This window comes from Contarinia nasturtii, unplaced genomic scaffold, assembly GCF_009176525.2.
Source record: "Contarinia nasturtii isolate CC-2019 unplaced genomic scaffold, AAFC_CNas_1.1 Cnas_scaffold_630, whole genome shotgun sequence".
NCBI classification, from domain to species: Eukaryota; Metazoa; Arthropoda; class Insecta; order Diptera; family Cecidomyiidae; genus Contarinia; species Contarinia nasturtii.
The window spans coordinates 2,753,326-2,772,239 of record NW_022197981.1 but is presented as its reverse complement, the minus strand read 5'-3'; the positions used below and the strand labels follow the sequence as shown (position 1 = coordinate 2,772,239).

The following is an 18,914-nucleotide window of genomic DNA, read 5'->3' as shown; positions in this document are numbered from 1 at the left end:
GTGCTGATAAATAAGTTTTCAACTAATGACATAACGACACAGTATGACATTATGCTTGACAATGAAATTATGGATTAGTATTAGCGTTTATATAGTAGAATCACGATTTAATCGTGTGTGTCTTCCCCAGAGCCAAGATACGTTACATAAAATGTTGAATTTAAAAAATCACTACCCCGGATAAAATTATGAATATGGCAAACACAACCTACTTTTAAGAATTAAGTCGATAATAATGGCAACGCAATAATAGCATTTCGATTTATGATGATTATGGATCAACCCAAATTGATTTCATTCTAAATTTTTAAATGAAATGATAAATTATTTCGACACGATCAATCACAATTCAATGAACAGAAAAAACACTAAACTGGATAATTCATGCTGAAAACCCCACTAAACTATTGCACACAACATTTAATTGTGATAAAATACATAATGAACTTATTCCAAAACATACAATGCAATAAATGTTTAATTTTCTATCCATAAATATATTATCATTGTTAACTTGGATCTTCTAAACGTGAATGAACCCCTCATACGTTCATTCATCCACACTTTTATCAATGAGTTCCGTAAATGTTCTCTCAAATCATAGTGTTTCATTCTTTCAACTTGATAATTATAAGGTTCAACGATTTCTTTCGTATTTTATTCTATAGCATGAATAATCAATGGTCATTCTTGGAATTTTACATACCTAACAAGCATTCATGGTAGAATTCAAAGAACGAAGGTTGAATGTGCCAGTTTATGTTGTTGTTATGTTATTGATTGAATATTCAGCGGCTCTGCAAGATGGTAAATTTTTTTACATTTTCATGAAATTCATTTTATTTCGCAAAAACTGAGATCGGAAATGCTTTGATCCTGTGTGAAATGGCAAACATTGCAACAAAAATTCGTTGAAACTGTGCGTATCCATTGCATTCCACATTTTCGGAAAGAAATTAGTGGAAAATATTTTTCATGTGGTTTCATTGGTGTCAGCGCAGTGTCATTCAGTCACATGTATCGTAAAATCCATACGATCTGTTTTGGACTACAGATACGCGGCTATATAAACATCATGCATCGCATTAAATCAACTTCAGTATTAAATCAGTGGTTCACACATAAACATCACTAATGTGAGTTTGAAACAAAAAAAAATATGAATCATTCAGTAAAATAAGTCAACTCTCTAAAGTGTATCGAACGATTTTTTTAAGAAACGTTAATAATAATCTAATTATTTATAATTGCACAATGATAAATTATTATACAATATTGCAAATTAGTTTTGCGTTGATGTGTGTGTACGCTAGCAACGAACAAAAATGTGAAGTAATCACATCATGGATTTGTGAAAATATTAGTTACAACTTTACCTCATTTCCGAACGTGATGAATCATCAAACTCAAAGAGACGTTCATCATAAGCTAATAAACTCACAATATCACATGTTGATGGACACGAAATGTTCACAACATATAAGATTGTTCATGTGCTCCGTATATATGCCGAATTGTATTGAGAACTATGAAAAACTGTTGAAACCATGCCGATCATTTTGTCAACGAACATATGATGAATGTGTGTCAGACTGGATAGATTTGGGATTGGGCTCTGACTGGCCTGCTGAAATGCAATGTGAACAATTTCCAGACGAGACGATGGAAATTTGTTTGAATCCGGATAATTCGGAAGAAATACGGTTAACCAACGAGACACGAACAAACAAGCATGTACATGTCAGTGATAAGATATATTTTGTTTTGATTTGGATTAAACTTTGGTCGATGGTGTGTGTTATTTGCACCGTAGCTACATTAACATCTACTATTACCAGCAAACAACGAGATAAACCCATTATATTTCTACAAATTTGTTCGCTTCTGATTGCCGTTGGGTTTCTCTTTGGTGGATATTTACCGTGCAATATTACATTCATTGTAATATATTGTTTCGGAATGGCATCATGGATTTGGTGGGTTATTTTATCATTCACTTGGCTCTTGGAAGCTGGTTTTAAATGGAGTGATCAATCTATTGACAAGTATCAACATTTTTTTCATTTGGCCTGGCTCATACCAATTGCTCAAACAATTTTAGTTTTTTTCTCCGAAAATATTGATAGTGATCTATTCACTGGCATCTGTTCGGTTGATACTCTCAGTATGGAAAATCAAAAGTTATTTGTTATAATACCATCGTTTACGTATTTTTTATTGGGAATTGCACTGTTATCAGCTGGACTTATTCTACAAGCAAATGGAACACGTAAGACAACAAGTATGCGAAGGTTTAATATTAGCGTGCTTTATATGGTTCCTGCACTGATTTTCATCGGATGTCAACTGTTTGAGTTCAATAATGAGCAATCGAAAACAAATGTGACTCTTTTTTGGATAATTTTAATGAAACACCTTATGACATTTTCATTTGGAATTTTATTCAGTTTTGGTATTTGGATTGAAAGAACATTTAGTTCATGCCAGCATTTTCAACCAAATGCTTTCACATACGATCTCATTTATACGACTATTAATAATGATAGTAAGTGATAAATCTATTTTAATAATGGCAACCATTTCAATTTATTTAATTGTGGGAATTTTAAGTTATTATATTTTATTTTAAAAATTAATCAAAATTCAAATGATGTTAGATGAAACAAAAAAAATTTGCATATAACATTTCAGAAAACACTAATATAAAATTGAATGTAAAACTAAATAAGAATATCTTCCTTTGAAAAATAAAAAAATAAAACATAACAAAAAAAGATCATAAAAACATTCATTTAACTAAACATTTGTTCTTGTTTCTTCGAGAATTACTGGAAGCACATGTAAACCAATCAAAATGGGCTATTACTGGAATTAAGATTATACATTGATGATTGTGGAACGTTGATAACTTCGTCAATCATGGAGTCAACATTGGATAAACGTTGCTGTAGGCCCTCGAATGAATTTGATGAAAGAAAATCAAACTTAGGCATTGACTTATTATGTATACTAATATCATTCAATGGATCCAATTCTGATATTTCCGCATTTTTATAGCCAATTCGACAAAGGCTGCATTTTGATTGTCTTAACTGTTGTCTCATTTGTTGCAATTCAACGCGTTCTTTTCCTAATTCCATTTTTGTTTGTGACAGTTTTGTCTCTCGTTCAGTCAATTCCATGTAATTTTCTTGTAAACTTTGCAGTTTCGCCAACAGTTTTTTCTCAATCGTTTGACATGTTTTCGTCGTATGCTCTGCAATTTGCTGTTTTTTTTTAAATCAAAAATACAAATATTTAAAAAACATTAGAAAAAAACTCCAAAATTTGAGTTAAAAGTAATCCAAAAAAAAATATTTCCTCAAAAACTTCATGACAACCAGTGAACTATTTCAGAAACTGAGAGATATTTAAATTTATGAGGTAAGTATTTGTGTCTCTTTCTCCATTTTACACATAATCAACATTTTTGAGCATTTCTCACATTCATACTGCTTTTTTTCAACTGGACCCAGCTTATTCGGCGAGATGTAAATCTCACTCAAAGCGTAAAAACAACATCTATACATGTTTTTCTCTCTCTCTCTTCTTTCGCATCGTCATAATCAAGTTTCGTCGAATTCATTGATTGGCATTTATTAGCGTAAACGTTTCGGTAAACACTATCAATCGTAATTTTAAGCAATTTTTGAATTTTTCGCCGAATACTAAAAACGTATTTTCTTGGAAATTATGCCGACATTAGATTTTGATATTTTCAGTCATCTGAATAAGGTCAGGCAGCATTTTAATGAATTTCATCATATATTATTCATTAATTGAGCAAAACGTTTTTCAGGTAAATTTAAATGTATAATTTCGACGAATAATTCAATAAAATCAATCAATTTGCGCACACAGAACAAATTTACCTTTTGATCTTTTGCTTCGTTTATTCGTATTTCGACTTCGTTTTGTTGTGCCTGAAGCATCCTCTCCTTTTCTAAGAGTTCTCTTTTTTTAAATTCGTGCTTTCGTTGTTGCTCAATTAATTTTTCCCGTTCAGCATCGGCACTCTTTGCTGCATCCTTTGGTAAAAAACAATAAAGGATAAAACATTTTTCTTAATGCTTTCCAATGTCATGTAAAACATACTTGTGCAATTTTTATAGCAGCATCAAGTTCACTTTGTCGTTTTACGGTTGGGTTTGTTGGTACTTTAAGACGTTCCATAGTTTCTAGTTTGGCTTTTTCGATTAAAATTTGTTCACGCTCCGCATCAAGAAGTTCCATTAAACGTTTATTTTCAGCAAACTGCATTTCTTTCATTTCCTGATGGTCACAATGAAACCATTTATATTTTGAAATTAATTCATAAAAACTCAAGAAAAATTCACAAACAAAAAGTCACAAACCTGTACTCTTTTTTCTTCTGCGCCGAGTTTTTCGCGTGTAAAATTTTTTTCGCGTTCGAAAGATACACGTTCCGCTTCGAGTGCGGCTGATTTTTGTCGAAAATTCCACTGTTCTTCAGCTGAACTCTGTTCAACCGAATTCAGTTTTATTTCGAGACTTTTAACCAATTCAATTAAACGTGTTCGCTCTTCTTCGGTTTTTTCAATTGTTTTTTCGATGTTTTTTTGTTGATCTGTATGAAAATGATTTTAAATCAAATTTACCAAACATTTTAGATTTTTTGAACAATTTTTTTTACCGTTTAACCGTTGTTCCTTTGCATTCAATTGCACTTCCCGTTCTGAATGAATTCGCTCAATCGTTGAAGTAATATTTACACGCATCGATTGTAAATTATCGGTCGCATGCTCTAAATTATCGGAAGCACTTTTAAGTGTGCTCAAATATGAGCCACTCTCTTGAAGTGTTGCAAATTCATATAATTTGGCCTGACGGATATTCTCTATTGTCGATCGCTGCTCATTTTTTAAAACTTCCAAATCTTGCTCGTAGTTTAGGCGAATTTTTTCGATTTGTTTTTCATAATCGTTAATCAACTTTTCGATATTGTCTTCGTATTTCTGGCGCTGGGACTCGATATCCGTTTGCAGAGCGGTAATTTTATTCAAATGATATGCTTCGGTTGATTTTATTTCTTCGCGAAGCCTTTTTTCCAGGCTCCCTAGACTCTCCTCCAATAACATTATTTGCTTTCTTTAAAGAAACGAATCAATAATATTTATCAAATTATTGAACAGACTGATGGGGCGTTTATTTGAAAAATACTTAATTATTTTTATTTACATACTTATGACTTATGTGCAGCAGTTCCAATTCCTGTTCATGCGATGTTTGAATATTTTGTAGTGTATCTTCAAGACGAAGTTTGTCGAGCTCCAAACGTTTCACAAGCGCTTCCAATTCGATAATAATATTTTGATGTGATGCATCCTCTTCGTTTTGTTGAAACACCATTTGTTCCTTATCATTTGCTGACGCAGTCTCTGTTGGGATTGTTTTAGTCGCCATCAAACCCATGCTAGGCTGATTCATCAAAACATTTATGTATGCATTAATTTGGTCTTGTTGTCGCTGAATTTGTGTTTCAAGTTGACTTTGTCGATCGACTTGGCGTCGAAGTAATTCATTAAATTGTTTCTCCTGTTGTTTTAATAACAATTCTTGTTTCATGTGCACATCATACAGTATATTTTCCTGTTGCTTCATTTGAGTTGCAACCCGCAATTGTGTCTGTTGTTGTTGCAACGAATTTAATGCTGTCTCTTTTTCCAATGAAGCCATATTTATCATATTTAGACTGGCTGATATGTTATCAGCTGTTGTTGTATTAGTAACAGTCGGAACATTCACCGGTAACTGGACCGGTGTAATTGAGGTAGTAGTACTTGGTGGGATAAGGTTTGTGGCATTTTTTGTAATTGATTCTTGGGATTTTGACGTTTCAACGTTCTTTATTTGGGTATCCGTAGCAACCACATTGATTTCGTCTGATTTTACATCGGTTTGTGCCTCTAATCCAAGCCAGTCAACCGTTGGTTTTTTTGTTGGTTTTAATCTCGTTGACGGTACATTTTCATCTTTTTTTGTTTCTTGTGTCGATGATGATGAAAATAGTCCCAATGGATCAGCTTCCAAACTGCCAGATCGTGGAAGATTTCTTGATTGACGCCGTGATGATGGTGAATATCGATTGGTATTTGGATTGCTATCTATAGTTCGTGAACTTCTTTTATCGCTTGAATCACCTAGTGCTGTTGTTTTTGGCATTGGAGCTGGTTTCGGTGCCGGTTCGTTTTTACCAAAATTCAAGATGTCATCAAGAATATTTGATTTTTTTGCACTTCCAATGGCAGTTCCTTTTGGGTACTTTGGATCAAATCCAAGCTCATCCAAAAAATCATCTGAATCATCGAATCGTGTTTCTTTCTTTATGGTCTTTTTCTGAATATTACCAACACTATTAGATGTATCGATTGCTGTTGTGCTTACATTTTTTTCGGGTGTTTGTCGACGATTTGTACGTGAATCTATTGTGCTTTCATCCTTATTAATAGTTTTCTTCGGTTCATTATTCGGTGGGGTGGTTAAATCTAAATTTAATTTTTCATTGGGTTTTGTTGACTGTTCACTATCAAAACCAAACAAATTTGCAACTTTTGACTTGGACTTGGTATCACCCGTTTGTTTTGCGGGTTTCACAGTTTCTGTCTTTGTTTTAGTTGTACCAAAAAAACTATCGTTACTTCCATCACTTAATAAGTCACCTAATGGATCATCTAAATCAAAGTCCATTTTTGTTTCTTCGATAAAATCGATTTGTACGAATTGATATTCAAAGGCTAGAAAAGTCTTGCATCTTGGTCATAGACTGTGAAATTTGTTTGTCATTTGATATCGTTTCCATGCTAACCGTAAATCATGTTTGAATAGAACACAATTCGAATTTGACGTCTTTCAAATTTGATGTCATAGAAATTCGCTTCATTCAAAATGAATGCGTACGCCATCTATTGTACAATAACGTTACTTCAAGCGCTTTGTACAAGTGTTTCATTTCAGATTTCTTTTAAAAAAAAAATTCTTTATTCACTGTTTTTACTGCATACTATTTTCATGGAATGTGTTGCTTATTGTGATTAAATAAAAAAACAATAGAATCAATAAATCCATGGATCAAAAGAACTAACTCATTCATAACGTAATCAAATTTCAAATCGCCATAGTTCTGAATTTGCCGTGCTTGCAGACGTCGTTGATTTGAATACTCAGTCGCCATTTTGGTTTTTTCTCTCAATCGGCTCCATATTCAAGACTAAACATTCAAACGGGAGCATAAACGCAAATTTTTGTAAATCGACACACACAAGAAAGAAGAGAATTCAATTGAAATTTGTATTTGCCATCAGTTGATAAACAATCTATTGTTAATTATATGGCATTCGTTATCGGTTGACAATAAATTAAGAGAAGACAATCGAAAATAAAGTGGATAAATCAAAGTCAACAATTTCTGTGAAAATTTAGGTAAAGTGAATTTTTTTTTAGTTAGTGTTTGTGTGCGTACGTGCTTAAGCTGTACAATGCCAATATTTATTATTTAAAAAAGTAAATAAAATACGAAATACAATATTACCGCCATCGATAATCGATATTATTTGGTTGATTTTAACCGAAAAACACTTCGTTTTGGTTAAATTGATTACATTTGAGTGTGATATCGAACAGATTATAGTGCATAACATTCAGCACACGAAACATTCATACACATTCATATGGCAATATGGACGATGTGTATTTGTTGTTTAAGTATACGTATGAATTGAAACAGGACACTCAAAATCCAATACTCAATTTTAATATAAATCGTTAATCGATTCGCTGACATAAAATTAATTCAATATTTAATCGGAAAATGAATTTTTCATTTTAAAAATATACAATAATTCAAAATTGTTTCCCGTTGTCATACATGACTCTATTTAAATTACCAATTTTTGACTGTAGTAGTGTTTCGTTGATATTTGTTTGTTGACAATCGATAAATCTAACCTATTTTAAGGATAAATGTTTCGCAAATGTACGTTTTAATTAAAATTGAATCGATTGGATTGAAATTGAATAGTTTGTTGTTGCACTTCATTTGTTTATGTTGTAAAAGCATGACAATCGTTAAAAATCCAAAGAAGAAAAGTGTAAATTCATTGCAGCCAATTGACCATTCACTAGATTTAATAATAAACGTTGTGGAACGATTTTTTTTTATAATTGTTGTTGTTGCTTTCATTTTCTTCATATTTCCAAACAGAGCATACAGTGGATGTTAAGTGTTGAATGTGCTGCTCAAAATCTGACATTTATATTGATAATGATATAAATTCGGGAAAAAAACACAAGACAATTCGGGACAGAACGAGAGTAATTTGGACAGTTTTTTTTTTGAGAAAATCCATAAAGTTCTTAATGAAATTTAAATTCGTTGACACAAATTGCATGTGAATACATCGAATCAGTAGATCAAAGCCGTATTATGAACACAATATTGACTGACGAGGGCGTTAATGCTCAACCACAGTCACATCAATCGCAGCATCAACCAGACGCAACAGTTCTTCCTTCACCAATGACAACAACACCGTCAAATGAAAATAATATCGGAGAACCATCTGAGCAGTATCGAGTTGTGGAAGGTACTATTTGAAAAGAAAACAATACAAAAACAAAAAACAAACATAAATGATTAAAGAAAAACACATGAATATGTTTTAATTTGAAAAATTAAAAACCAAAAACACAAAAAATAAAAACATTTAAGACGGAGTAATATCAGAAACTCAACGACATAACTATTGTACAATGAGATACTGGCGTGTGCGTGGTTCGTCCTCATTAATTTAACAATAACTAATGCCAAAAAAAAATATTTTAGATAAAAAATTGTATAAGATACGGCATTTAGTTTTTTTTTATTAAGGTTGAATGAACACGATTAATCTCTTATCAGAATTTCTTCTGACGTAGTGATTTTTTTTATCTTCGACTATATATTCGAATATTGAGTATTTGAAAAAAAAAATGCAAATCGGTTAAAGGTGACGACTCAAAGAAAATGTGCTCTTCATTAAACTGAAGAAATGATTTTAAAAAAATTAAGAAAGAGAGAGTAAAATTCGAAACGAAAAATGCAAAGAAAACATTTGGATTGATCGTGGTTGTGGGTGAAAATAAGCCAATTTTATTTATTTCATTCATAGTACAAGAAGAGAAATGTCTCTTAAAATATTAGCATATTTAAAAAGAGATATCGATTAGAGTGAAAAATTTGTGAAAACTTTATGTGTGTTCGTGCGCTGAAGTTTGTATATGTCCAAAAGAAAACAAAACAGAAAAAAAACAACCCAAGAAATTTTTCCGTAATTTAACTCCGACATTCTTCGATTCGTTTGTTTCAGAATTAATGAAATAAATATCACACATCGATTTCTGATCTTCAACAAAATTGAATTGTCCATAGGCACATCAATTTTCATCAGTTGTTGTGTAATAAGAATATACAAGATATTCGTGCCAAAAAGGAATATGCACTTAGCAAGAAGAAAGTGAGCTAATGAGAAAAAAAAATGATAAAAAATGATCAAATTAAATGGAAAAATCAAGCAAAATTTGTGTTGTGACGAACATTTTTGTTTAGCATGTGATGTGTTTTTTTAATTGAATTTTAATAGTTTTAGCAATAGTTTTGATTTCATATGTTAAGTGTATTTCGATATTATAAATATCAGGTGATTTATATATGTCAGGACTTTGCTTGATAAACAGAAGAGAAAAAAAATGTGATTTTCGTTTATTAAAAAAAAAAAAAAAATGCGAACAATATAAACATATTAGAAAATGAATGAGTTGTGCGCGCATAAAATTTACCTTATAAAATTGATTAACTAAAATAATACCATGTCTATCGTTGTCTGAGTGCAATCCGCTTAGACTAAATAACCACAGATATTAAGCTGATGCGCTTACCTTCATGCCATCGACAATATTTGGTTGAGTTTTTTTAAAAATATATTGTGTGCTCAAGACACTTTAATTTTTGTTCCAGATTGAATAAAATCGAAAGGCATAAATTTAGAATTAAAGTGAGTGCTATATTAAGATACAAAATTATAACAACAAAAACAACAAATCGAACTATAAATGCCAATCTGCGACAATCAATTTTGTAGTTTATGTACGAATTTGTATTTGAAATTGTAAATTAATCTCACACATATTTCTATACGCGTTAACGATGCAACAACATGCCATCCCCAGAATCTGTGCAAGAGATAAAATAAAATGAAAAACTGGATGCGGGGGCATTTGTGCAATTACGAAGTTATCGTTTATGACCATACAGATGCAAAATAGGCGAAAGTTTATATAAATGGTTTTTCGACCATAATCACACATGCGTCACAATATCCTAAACAACGTATCTGTTAAACTGCATTTTCGCACAAACAGTTTTTGTCACTGCTCTTGGTATGCTTAAATGTTCAAATATAAAAACAAAACAAAACAAAAAAATAAATAAATATCTGAAATACTCATTAAATATGAATACAGAAAATATGTATTTCCTGAATTTTCCACCGGTACGAGTAAAAATGTCACCGGACCATTTGCTGTTGATCAAACAAAAGTGGATCGCATTTCTTTGACAACATCAAACCACTTTGAAGATATTAATACTTACTTAAAAGTGTCAATATCTATAAATGGTCTCTCTCAACTAAATTTTTTATATATTTATATTATCCTTTCAATTCAAAAATTTCAATTTTCTCTTCATTTTTATTAACATTTTCAATGAGGCGAAATGCCATTCTCACAATTTCATTTTCTTTTTGAATGTGATTATCGATTGACAGAAGAACTACAAAATGTTAAGGAATCCGAATTGAGGTACAAACAGCAAAACATTGAGGCACTGAAACGTGAAAAAATGCTGATTCGACGACTGGCAGCTAAGGAGCAAGAAATGCAAGAATACATTGTAAGTGTGTTGCACAACACTTGAAATCGTAAGAATTGATTTGAACAATGGTTTGAGCAATTTATCTTTATTATTTCAGAATCAAAATGCCGAATTAAAAGCTTCACAAGCTCCAACAATGGCCTCTCTACGATCAGTTTTACTCGATCCAGCTGTGAATATTTTATTTCAAAAACTTAAATCCGAACTACAAGCAACTAAAGCCCGTCTTGAGGACACACAAAATGAATTGTCTGCATGGAAATTCACACCCGATTCAAATACAGGCAAAAGACTTATGGCGAAATGTCGCCTTTTGTACCAAGAAAATGAAGAATTGGGTAAAATGACATCAAATGGACGCCTTGCAAAGTTAGAAGGTGATTTGGCATTACAAAAGAGCTTTAGCGAGGAAGTTAAAAAGTCACAATCAGGTAAATTATAGTAGAATTCCCACCTTTGCTTCATTTACACAAATCTCAAAACAAAAATGAATAACAAAACTAAAACATATATTTTAGAATTGGATGATTTTCTACAAGAATTGGACGAAGACGTAGAAGGCATGCAGAGTACAATATTATACTTGCAGCAAGAATTAAAATTAGCCAAAGAAACAATTACCAGTCTAGAGCGTGAAAATTTTTTGCTTAAGAATGGTAATGGTGGTAGCGCAAGTGGCAACAATTGTGCCTGTAGTAATAACGGTACGTATACATTTTATTTGAATTGAAAAATTGTCAAAATTCATAATTTCCTGTCTAATGTGCTAATGCTGTTATACAGGTCATGACTGTAAAGAAGAAATTGCACGAAGTAATACCAATGATTTGGACAATAGCGAGAACTATTCAAATGGAATTCAACTATCCAATGAACAACGAAGTTTACGACACAATAGAATCATTAAAAGTGGAAATGGTAATGGTGCGGGCGACAATAGTAGTAACGAAACTTCTGAGGACGATGATGAAGAAGACGATATGTTGACTTCATCAAGTGATGACAATGAAGTTTATTCTAAGAATAGTAAAAATAATAATGGAACCGATATTAAAAGAAGCAGCCAAAAGCGAACTGTATCAATGAAAACGTCAATCGAACATAGTGGCAGTAAAAAAACGCGTCGCTCATCTGCATTATCGATAGACACGAATGTAGCTGACACAACCACTGATGCCCATTAAACCGAGCTCATTAGCCAACCATTTCTCGGACTATTACCAGCCAATGATTGTTGAATTGATTGAATTACCACCAATTTGAACAAATCAAAAAGAAAAATTTTTTGTGAGTAAAATCAAGACACTCTATGCCATGCAGAGATGAGATGAAGTTTGACACCGTTTTCACAATCATTTGCAATATACGAAAAGAAAGAGAAAAAAAAAGAAGTAAATAAATTGGCATTGCGCGATATATGTTGAAACATTTAGCTCACCGAATTTGATCTTCATTTGATTATTGATTGTTTTTAGTAAGAAATCAGTTCCAAATTACTTCCAGTCAACGCAAGGTTTAATATTAACCATTTGATTGAATTCATGCGCGCCTTGTTGATTTTTCTTTTTTTTTACATTTTGCATGTCTCAATCAATGCAAATATTTTGTTTTTCTTTTTTGTAATTTTTGCACCGAAAATACAGAAAAAGTGCTTTAATTAAGAAGAAAAATACAAGAATAAAAACATGAAACAAATAGAAACAAGACAAAAATCAGTAAAATACTCTGTATATAATTAATTTTTTAGTAAAAATTTTAAGGATACGCTGAAGTTTAAACAAAGCAATTGAATCGACTTCATGACCGTTTCACATTATTGTTCATAACGGACAAAAAACACACACACACATACACACGCATATATACACTTATATAGCGGTTCACTTTTTTGGAAGTGGAAAAATATAAACAAGGAGTGATTTTTTTTACCTTGCGCGATCAAATTAATGTTCATCTCTAGCAATAAAACTAAACATTTATTTGGCAATTAAAAATTTAACAATAAACTTCATATTTAATTCATATTCGATTTTAATTGATATCTGAGACTAGAAAATATTTAGTGAAAGAAAAAATATACGAAAAAGATATTCTATCTACAAGAGATGAAATGAGAAACATCAAATTTAATACAAAATGAATTCAAGCCATAGTTTAATGTAAAAAAAAAACAATTGCGATAAAGGAAAAGTTTTATTTAAACAATCAGTTTTTATGAAAATCAATAAAAAAAAGTATTAAATCTACAAATGGTTTTATTTCGATCAATTTATTGAAATGAATGTTTAAATGAGAACGTCTGCGATTGCAACGATATTTTGTTGTGCTGACTGGCAGTTTCCTTTCCTAATTGTATCTGTTCAAATATACAAACAACTATTTTTCACTAGATGGAATCACATGTTCTGTTTTATTTAATCGGTGATGTAATTGGCCCTATGATTGACAGATGCATGTGCAAAATTGCATTTCAATCAATGTAAACATAATACATCAAATACACCGATATCGCATCGATTCACCCGAATACGATATGGATACAACGGCACGATCGACAGATGGTTACAAGCAAACAAAAGTACGTTTTATTTTTAACATTTTTTTCTACGTATATTATTATAGAGATTATATAGTTTTTGAAATGAAATGTATTTAAAAGTTATATATCAATGCCTGATATGTGGCATTGTTGCCTTCGATATTTGGCCTTTTTCGTTGCCAAAACTATACAACTATCCTCTCATTTGAGCGGAATTTGAATTAAACTAATTTCATCTGTGACAAGCAAATTTTGCTTAATTAACTTGACGGCGAGAAAGTGAAACCAAATATAATACAATCGTCAATGTGCACGTCGTTCACGCACGTACATCACACAAATCTAATGGCATATTATTCGGTATAAATTCAAAAAAATTTGTTAGAATATTCTCAGAATATAGTGATGCGATTGCAGTGCACAACAGCTCGACACAACTCGATCTAGTTCAAGGAATTCAGTGAATTGTTTGTTTTTCTACAAATATATGTATATTCATTGTAAAGTCGACAAATATTTCCGTTAACCACTTTTTAGCATTTTAAAATTACAAATTTGTAAGTTAATGTATTGTGCTTCATAATTTGTTACGATTTTCTGCACATGTGTCCAAATTTACATTAAATATCGTTTCTCATTGAAAATGGTCATTAATGGTCATTTGGTCATTCTTTCATACTACTAGAGTTCATCAAACGCGTCCGGAAGAATTGTGAAAAAGAAAAGGAAAAAAGCCAGATTAATGGGTGAAAGCAAGTGTCAACTTCAAGTCTCGTCTGAAATATATAAGGAAACCAATTTCCATAGCTCAGCTACTAAAAATGGCAGTAAGTAATATTTCCAACAAGAATCAACTCAATGCAAATAATTCAAATGATCTAATATGTGGTGTGTTTATTCAGCTTTATTATCTCGTTTCTCATTTATCAACCCGATTGATCACTGTGATGAGATTGAATCCAAATCAAAGTCATCCATTATTGATGCCGATGGAGATTTAATTGTTGAACGTAGACGTCGAGGTGTTATTCAAATTGAACATCAACAATCGACCAACTTATCACTTGTTGGTTTGCAGGTGTGGCGTGGTGCATTGCTTTTGGCCGATTTTCTATTGCATAATTGTTGGAGATTTGAAAACAAACGGATACTCGAACTTGGTTCCGGTGTTGGTCTATCGAGTAAGTGACTGTAAAAAAGACGTTCTCTTGCGAATACTTGTATATTCGACGGTGTTTGTTTCATACTAATAGGTATAGCTGCTGGGATATTTTCAAAGACTGATGTCATTTGCACTGACATCGATTCAGGTGGAATTCTGGAAGTGCTGAAATCGAATGTCAATTTGAACAAATCTGTCATGAATAATAGAGCGATATTTCGTATCATGGAATTGGATTTTAAGAAAACCATTTGGCCAGATGACCTTAAAAATGCTGTATCATCGGCAAATATAATTATTGCGGCAGACGGTAAAAAAAATCAAAATCATTTTCACAAAATTATCAATTATTATAAATTTTAAAATTCTTACAGTTATTTATGATAATGACATAACGGATTATTTTGTTAAAACAATCGAGCGCATACTGGATGTTAATGATCTCAATAAAAATAAAGATAAAGAATTGTACATCGCACTTGAAAAGCGATATGTTTTCACACTGGCAGATTTAGATACTGTGGCACCGTGCTACGAATATTTCATGCATTGTATCGAAAATCAAATACGTAAAACAACACATTTGAAAATAGAATTTGTATCGATCGACTTCCCACAGTATTTTGATTATGAACGTTCCAAAGACCTTATACTAATGAAATTGTATGTGTAAGCGTTTATGTATTTTGAACCGTTTTTTTATACTAGATTTTCATTAAATATTTGATACAGACACGTATTTTTGTCTCAATATAAGCATTTTTAATTGATAGAAAGTGTCACCACGACATTAGTTTACATATTATAATTAAAAATTAAACCAAGTTGAATTGTGGTTTTAATCCCATCGGCTCTTTTTGGTCGATTTGGACCTTGAACTGTCAGCATCTGAAGGTTTACTTTGAGAAGGCAAAGTGGGCGCAATGAAAACACCTTTTTCAGGAACAGTTTCTTGCCATGTTCGATCAGAAGAGGCCCGGAACTATTAAATGATATAATTTTCATTTTTTATATTAAATGATAAATTTGATTGATCCAAATCAATTAGATTTGTCAAAAGAATGGATTTTTTTTATATATTACCTGTGAATTGTATTGACTTCGGAACGCCTCTCTCATTGCGGCAAAGCGATTTGTGGCCGGTCCAGATGAAGACTTATTGTTTGAAGAGCTTTTAGGTGGCGATTGATAGGTTGGTGCATTTGACATTGTGCTCGCACTTGAACTCGAGCCAGAGTTCGAACCAGCGCCCAATCCGGGTCTTTCTTTGTATCCCAAACCAATGTAATTGAGTGATTTTGCTTTGCCACTTTTGAAACGTGAGCTACGGAACCAGGAGCTTTGCATGGCCAATTCAAGTAAATCATTGGGTACTTCTTGATTGGCACCTTCGAGATTTCTCACCAAATGACCAGCAAATTCTTTGTCTTTGTCGGTAACCAATGTATATGCAAAACCTTTTTCTCCAGCTCGACCCGTTCGACCGACACGATGCGTATGAGTATCAATATCACGTGCAACATCATAGTTCACCACATTTCGAATGTGCGGAATATCCAAACCACGAGCAGCCACATCAGTTGCTACAAGTATATCAACTTCACGTTTCTTGAATTTTGTTATAACTTTATTACGTTCCGATTGATCAATGTCACCGTGCAATAAGAGGCAATCATATTCCTGTACACTTAAACTGTTTGCCACTTGTTCGGCATCGGCTTTTTTTGTAACAAATATTAATACACTGCCCTGCGATAAAAATTCGACCAGTTTGCCAAGCAACCAATTCCATTTTAGTGTTGGATTTTTAAAAACGGTCATTATTTGTGTCACATCCTCATTTGCCTCACCAACATCACCTTGAACGATTTTCACCGGATCCGTAAGTATTTCGCGTGCCAATTTTTCAATACGCTTTTTGAATGTGGCACTAAAGAGAAGCGTCTGACGATCTGGACGCACATGATTGCAAATGGATCTTACTTGAGGCTCTAAATGGATGAAAAATCGAAATATATGATTCAATATTAAGAATATGAGTGAATTCATTTAGATTGCATTACCAAAGCCCATGTTCAACATCTTGTCGGCTTCGTCAAGCACCAAATATGTGACACGTTGTAAATTGGTCGCCTTCATTTTAATCATATCAATCATACGACCGGGTGTTGCTACAATAATTTCGCCACCTTGTTCAAGCGCTTTGCTCTGTTCCCATTTGCTACCACCTGTGGATGAATCAGAAAAGAAAAGTGAGAAAAAATACTCGAAAGAATGCATAGCAATGGAATTGTAATTTTAACCCACCGCCATAACAACACACCACATTTATGTTGTACACTTTGCCAAATTTTTTCGCTTCATTATAGATTTGAAGGGATAATTCTCGAGTTGGTGCCAGAATTAAGGCAATCGGCCCATCGCCAGGTTGAAGTTCCGTTTGATCCATGATGTGAACCAACATTGGCCATACAAATGCTGCCGTTTTACCACTTCCCGTTTTAGCGATAGCAATGATGTCACGACCACTCAATGCTGCCGGCACCGCTTGTGATTGGATCGGTGTTGGTTGTGTATACTCTAACTTTCGAATCACCTATATAATGTAAATAAAAAAGAATTAGTATTTGTCACAAAATTAAAATAAACGATAAGTCTTTAGAAAACAACGACATACTTTTATAAGACTGTCATCAAATCCAAAGTGTGCAAATGATGTAACGGGTCGCGGTGGTAATGGTCCTGAAACGCGTATTTTCAAATGTTGTCTTAGTTCATCTAGTTGACTACGCGATAAATTGTTTATATCGTCGTGCGGTGTGTAAAAGTTCTTTTCAAATGGTTTATATGAAATGTCATCATGGTCTATTGGCGGCAATGGATCGATTTCACGTTTTCTTGGCGGTGCTATTGGATTTCCATCTTCATCGTATTCAATTTCTACATCTGATGAATCATCAACAACACCGGCCATCGGATTCTCTTCCATATACCTATCGAATTCATATATTCAGATTTAAGTGTATATTATTTTATGTTTGCAAAAAAAGAGACATTGTTCAATTCAATTACCGGTAATAGCTCTCTTCATCGTCTTCGTCGTCAATATCTCCACGTGTTCCTAAAGAAGAATGGAAATCATGGAAAAATAATAAAAAGAATCCTTTGGATAATGGAATTCATCTATGATGGAAAAGTGAGTAATGATTACCCTTGATAGGTTTGGGTACACTGGCCGCTTGCGAAGTAGTATTTGATTTGGTTTTCTCTTTTTCCAAATGTTTTTCAATGCCCATCATATACGCATCCAATGGATCCTCGTCGTCGTCGTCATCGTCGGAATCACTCTGTAAAATCAATAAAATATCCATTTGAAATCAATCCAACAGGCACAATAACACGAAAATAATAAATACTGGTGATGGTTTGCTGGCTGTTGATGGACTGCCCGGCGCTGGAATATATGCCAAATCAGGTGTTGCTTCTTCATCGTCATCAAAATATCTTATGGTGGAATCGAATTTACATTAAATGTATTTTCATGTGATATTCTTGTTTGAACAACAAATAGAATTATTGAGTTGCTTACTCGTCCTCAGTTTTGGATTTACGTTTTCCAAGTGCATATTGTGTTGAACTGGCAAACTGAGCAATCGAATTGATTGTGCTGTATCCATGTTTTGACAAACCGCTGAACGCATTTGGCGCCGGTCCAGTTGTTGATGATGCCTGTTGATTTGTCGATGTGGTTAGATTACCTGCTTTCTGAAATTTTCCAAATCTCGTATTGGACAGAGAACTTGGCGGTGGTACCGCATTCATCGAATATCCTTTCGAATTTTGTGATGAACCCGATGATGAAGCCGAATTTTTTGGCCCACCACTATATCCACGATAGCTCATATTTTCCGTTTTCTATGCGTTTTCTTTTTGAACAAACTATTTTCACTTTGTTATTTTTTTCCTTTAAAATAAACCAGATTATTCAGTTTGAATTTTAAGTTTTTCAGTTAATTTAGTAGTAATTTCTATTATTAAAATAATAAACACTTTTGGATTGGATTTTGACAATTGGTGTTTGTTAAAAATGCTTGAAGTATACAGTGAACAGATGACAATTGAGGATAGAGCGCGCCACTTCTGAAATATCGCATTTTTATTGACATTCAAACAAATCAAAACAATGGAGACCTCAAGATGGCATTGTTTGGCTTAATTTCTCGATACCAAAAAGCGGGCATTTG

At 32.8% G+C, this 18,914-nt stretch overlaps 5 protein-coding genes across 9 annotated transcripts; 3 read left to right on the top strand and 2 right to left on the bottom strand.

Moving 5' to 3' along the window:
* The first annotated feature begins 1,124 nt into the window (after positions 1 to 1,124).
* On the top strand, positions 1,125 to 2,568 carry LOC116340245 (frizzled-2-like). Its single transcript, XM_031766625.1, has one exon. The coding sequence runs from the start codon at positions 1,255 to 1,257 to the stop codon at positions 2,551 to 2,553; it is 1,299 nt and encodes a 432-aa protein (XP_031622485.1). The 5' UTR covers positions 1,125 to 1,254; the 3' UTR covers positions 2,554 to 2,568.
* A 281-nt stretch (positions 2,569 to 2,849) lies between these two features.
* LOC116340314 (interaptin) lies at positions 2,850 to 6,761 on the bottom strand. The gene is made up of 6 exons (XM_031766750.1): positions 5,243 to 6,761; positions 4,694 to 5,148; positions 4,395 to 4,627; positions 4,135 to 4,311; positions 3,912 to 4,067; positions 2,850 to 3,266 (listed from the first exon to the last, which is right to left on the bottom strand). Exons 1-6 carry the CDS (start codon positions 6,745 to 6,747, stop codon positions 2,850 to 2,852), a joined length of 2,943 nt encoding a protein of 980 aa, XP_031622610.1. The 5' UTR covers positions 6,748 to 6,761.
* Positions 6,762 to 7,258: 497 nt separating this feature from the next.
* Positions 7,259 to 13,130, top strand: LOC116340191 (pre-mRNA-splicing regulator female-lethal(2)D). 4 transcript variants are annotated; one of them, XM_031766508.1, is made up of 6 exons: positions 7,259 to 7,479; positions 8,261 to 8,642; positions 10,863 to 10,987; positions 11,067 to 11,400; positions 11,488 to 11,673; positions 11,753 to 13,128. In XM_031766508.1, exons 2-6 carry the CDS (start codon positions 8,483 to 8,485, stop codon positions 12,151 to 12,153), a joined length of 1,206 nt encoding a protein of 401 aa, XP_031622368.1. In that variant the 5' UTR covers positions 7,259 to 7,479; positions 8,261 to 8,482; the 3' UTR covers positions 12,154 to 13,128. The 4 variants fall into 4 exon arrangements, with proteins under 4 accessions (XP_031622368.1, XP_031622371.1, XP_031622370.1 ...); XM_031766511.1 differs by lacking the exon at positions 8,261 to 8,642 and having other exon boundaries at positions 11,753 to 13,130; XM_031766510.1 differs by lacking the exons at positions 7,259 to 7,479; positions 8,261 to 8,642 and adding an exon at positions 9,884 to 10,088 and having other exon boundaries at positions 11,753 to 13,130.
* A 304-nt stretch (positions 13,131 to 13,434) lies between these two features.
* Positions 13,435 to 15,421, top strand: LOC116340334 (methyltransferase-like protein 22). Of its 2 annotated transcripts, none has more exons than XM_031766782.1 (5): positions 13,435 to 13,547; positions 14,194 to 14,335; positions 14,411 to 14,689; positions 14,762 to 14,980; positions 15,045 to 15,421. In XM_031766782.1, the coding sequence occupies exons 1-5, from the start codon at positions 13,503 to 13,505 to the stop codon at positions 15,341 to 15,343; spliced, it is 984 nt and encodes a 327-aa protein (XP_031622642.1). In that variant the 5' UTR covers positions 13,435 to 13,502; the 3' UTR covers positions 15,344 to 15,421. The 2 variants fall into 2 exon arrangements, with proteins under 2 accessions (XP_031622642.1, XP_031622643.1); XM_031766783.1 differs by lacking the exon at positions 13,435 to 13,547 and adding an exon at positions 13,611 to 14,065.
* LOC116340332 (ATP-dependent RNA helicase DDX42) lies at positions 15,353 to 18,768 on the bottom strand. Its single transcript, XM_031766779.1, has 9 exons — positions 18,260 to 18,768; positions 18,087 to 18,174; positions 17,882 to 18,017; positions 17,743 to 17,791; positions 17,348 to 17,663; positions 16,978 to 17,266; positions 16,734 to 16,898; positions 15,754 to 16,661; positions 15,353 to 15,652 (listed from the first exon to the last, which is right to left on the bottom strand). The coding sequence occupies exons 1-9, from the start codon at positions 18,571 to 18,573 to the stop codon at positions 15,509 to 15,511; spliced, it is 2,409 nt and encodes an 802-aa protein (XP_031622639.1). The 5' UTR covers positions 18,574 to 18,768; the 3' UTR covers positions 15,353 to 15,508.
* Between the last annotated feature and the right edge of the window lie 146 nt (positions 18,769 to 18,914).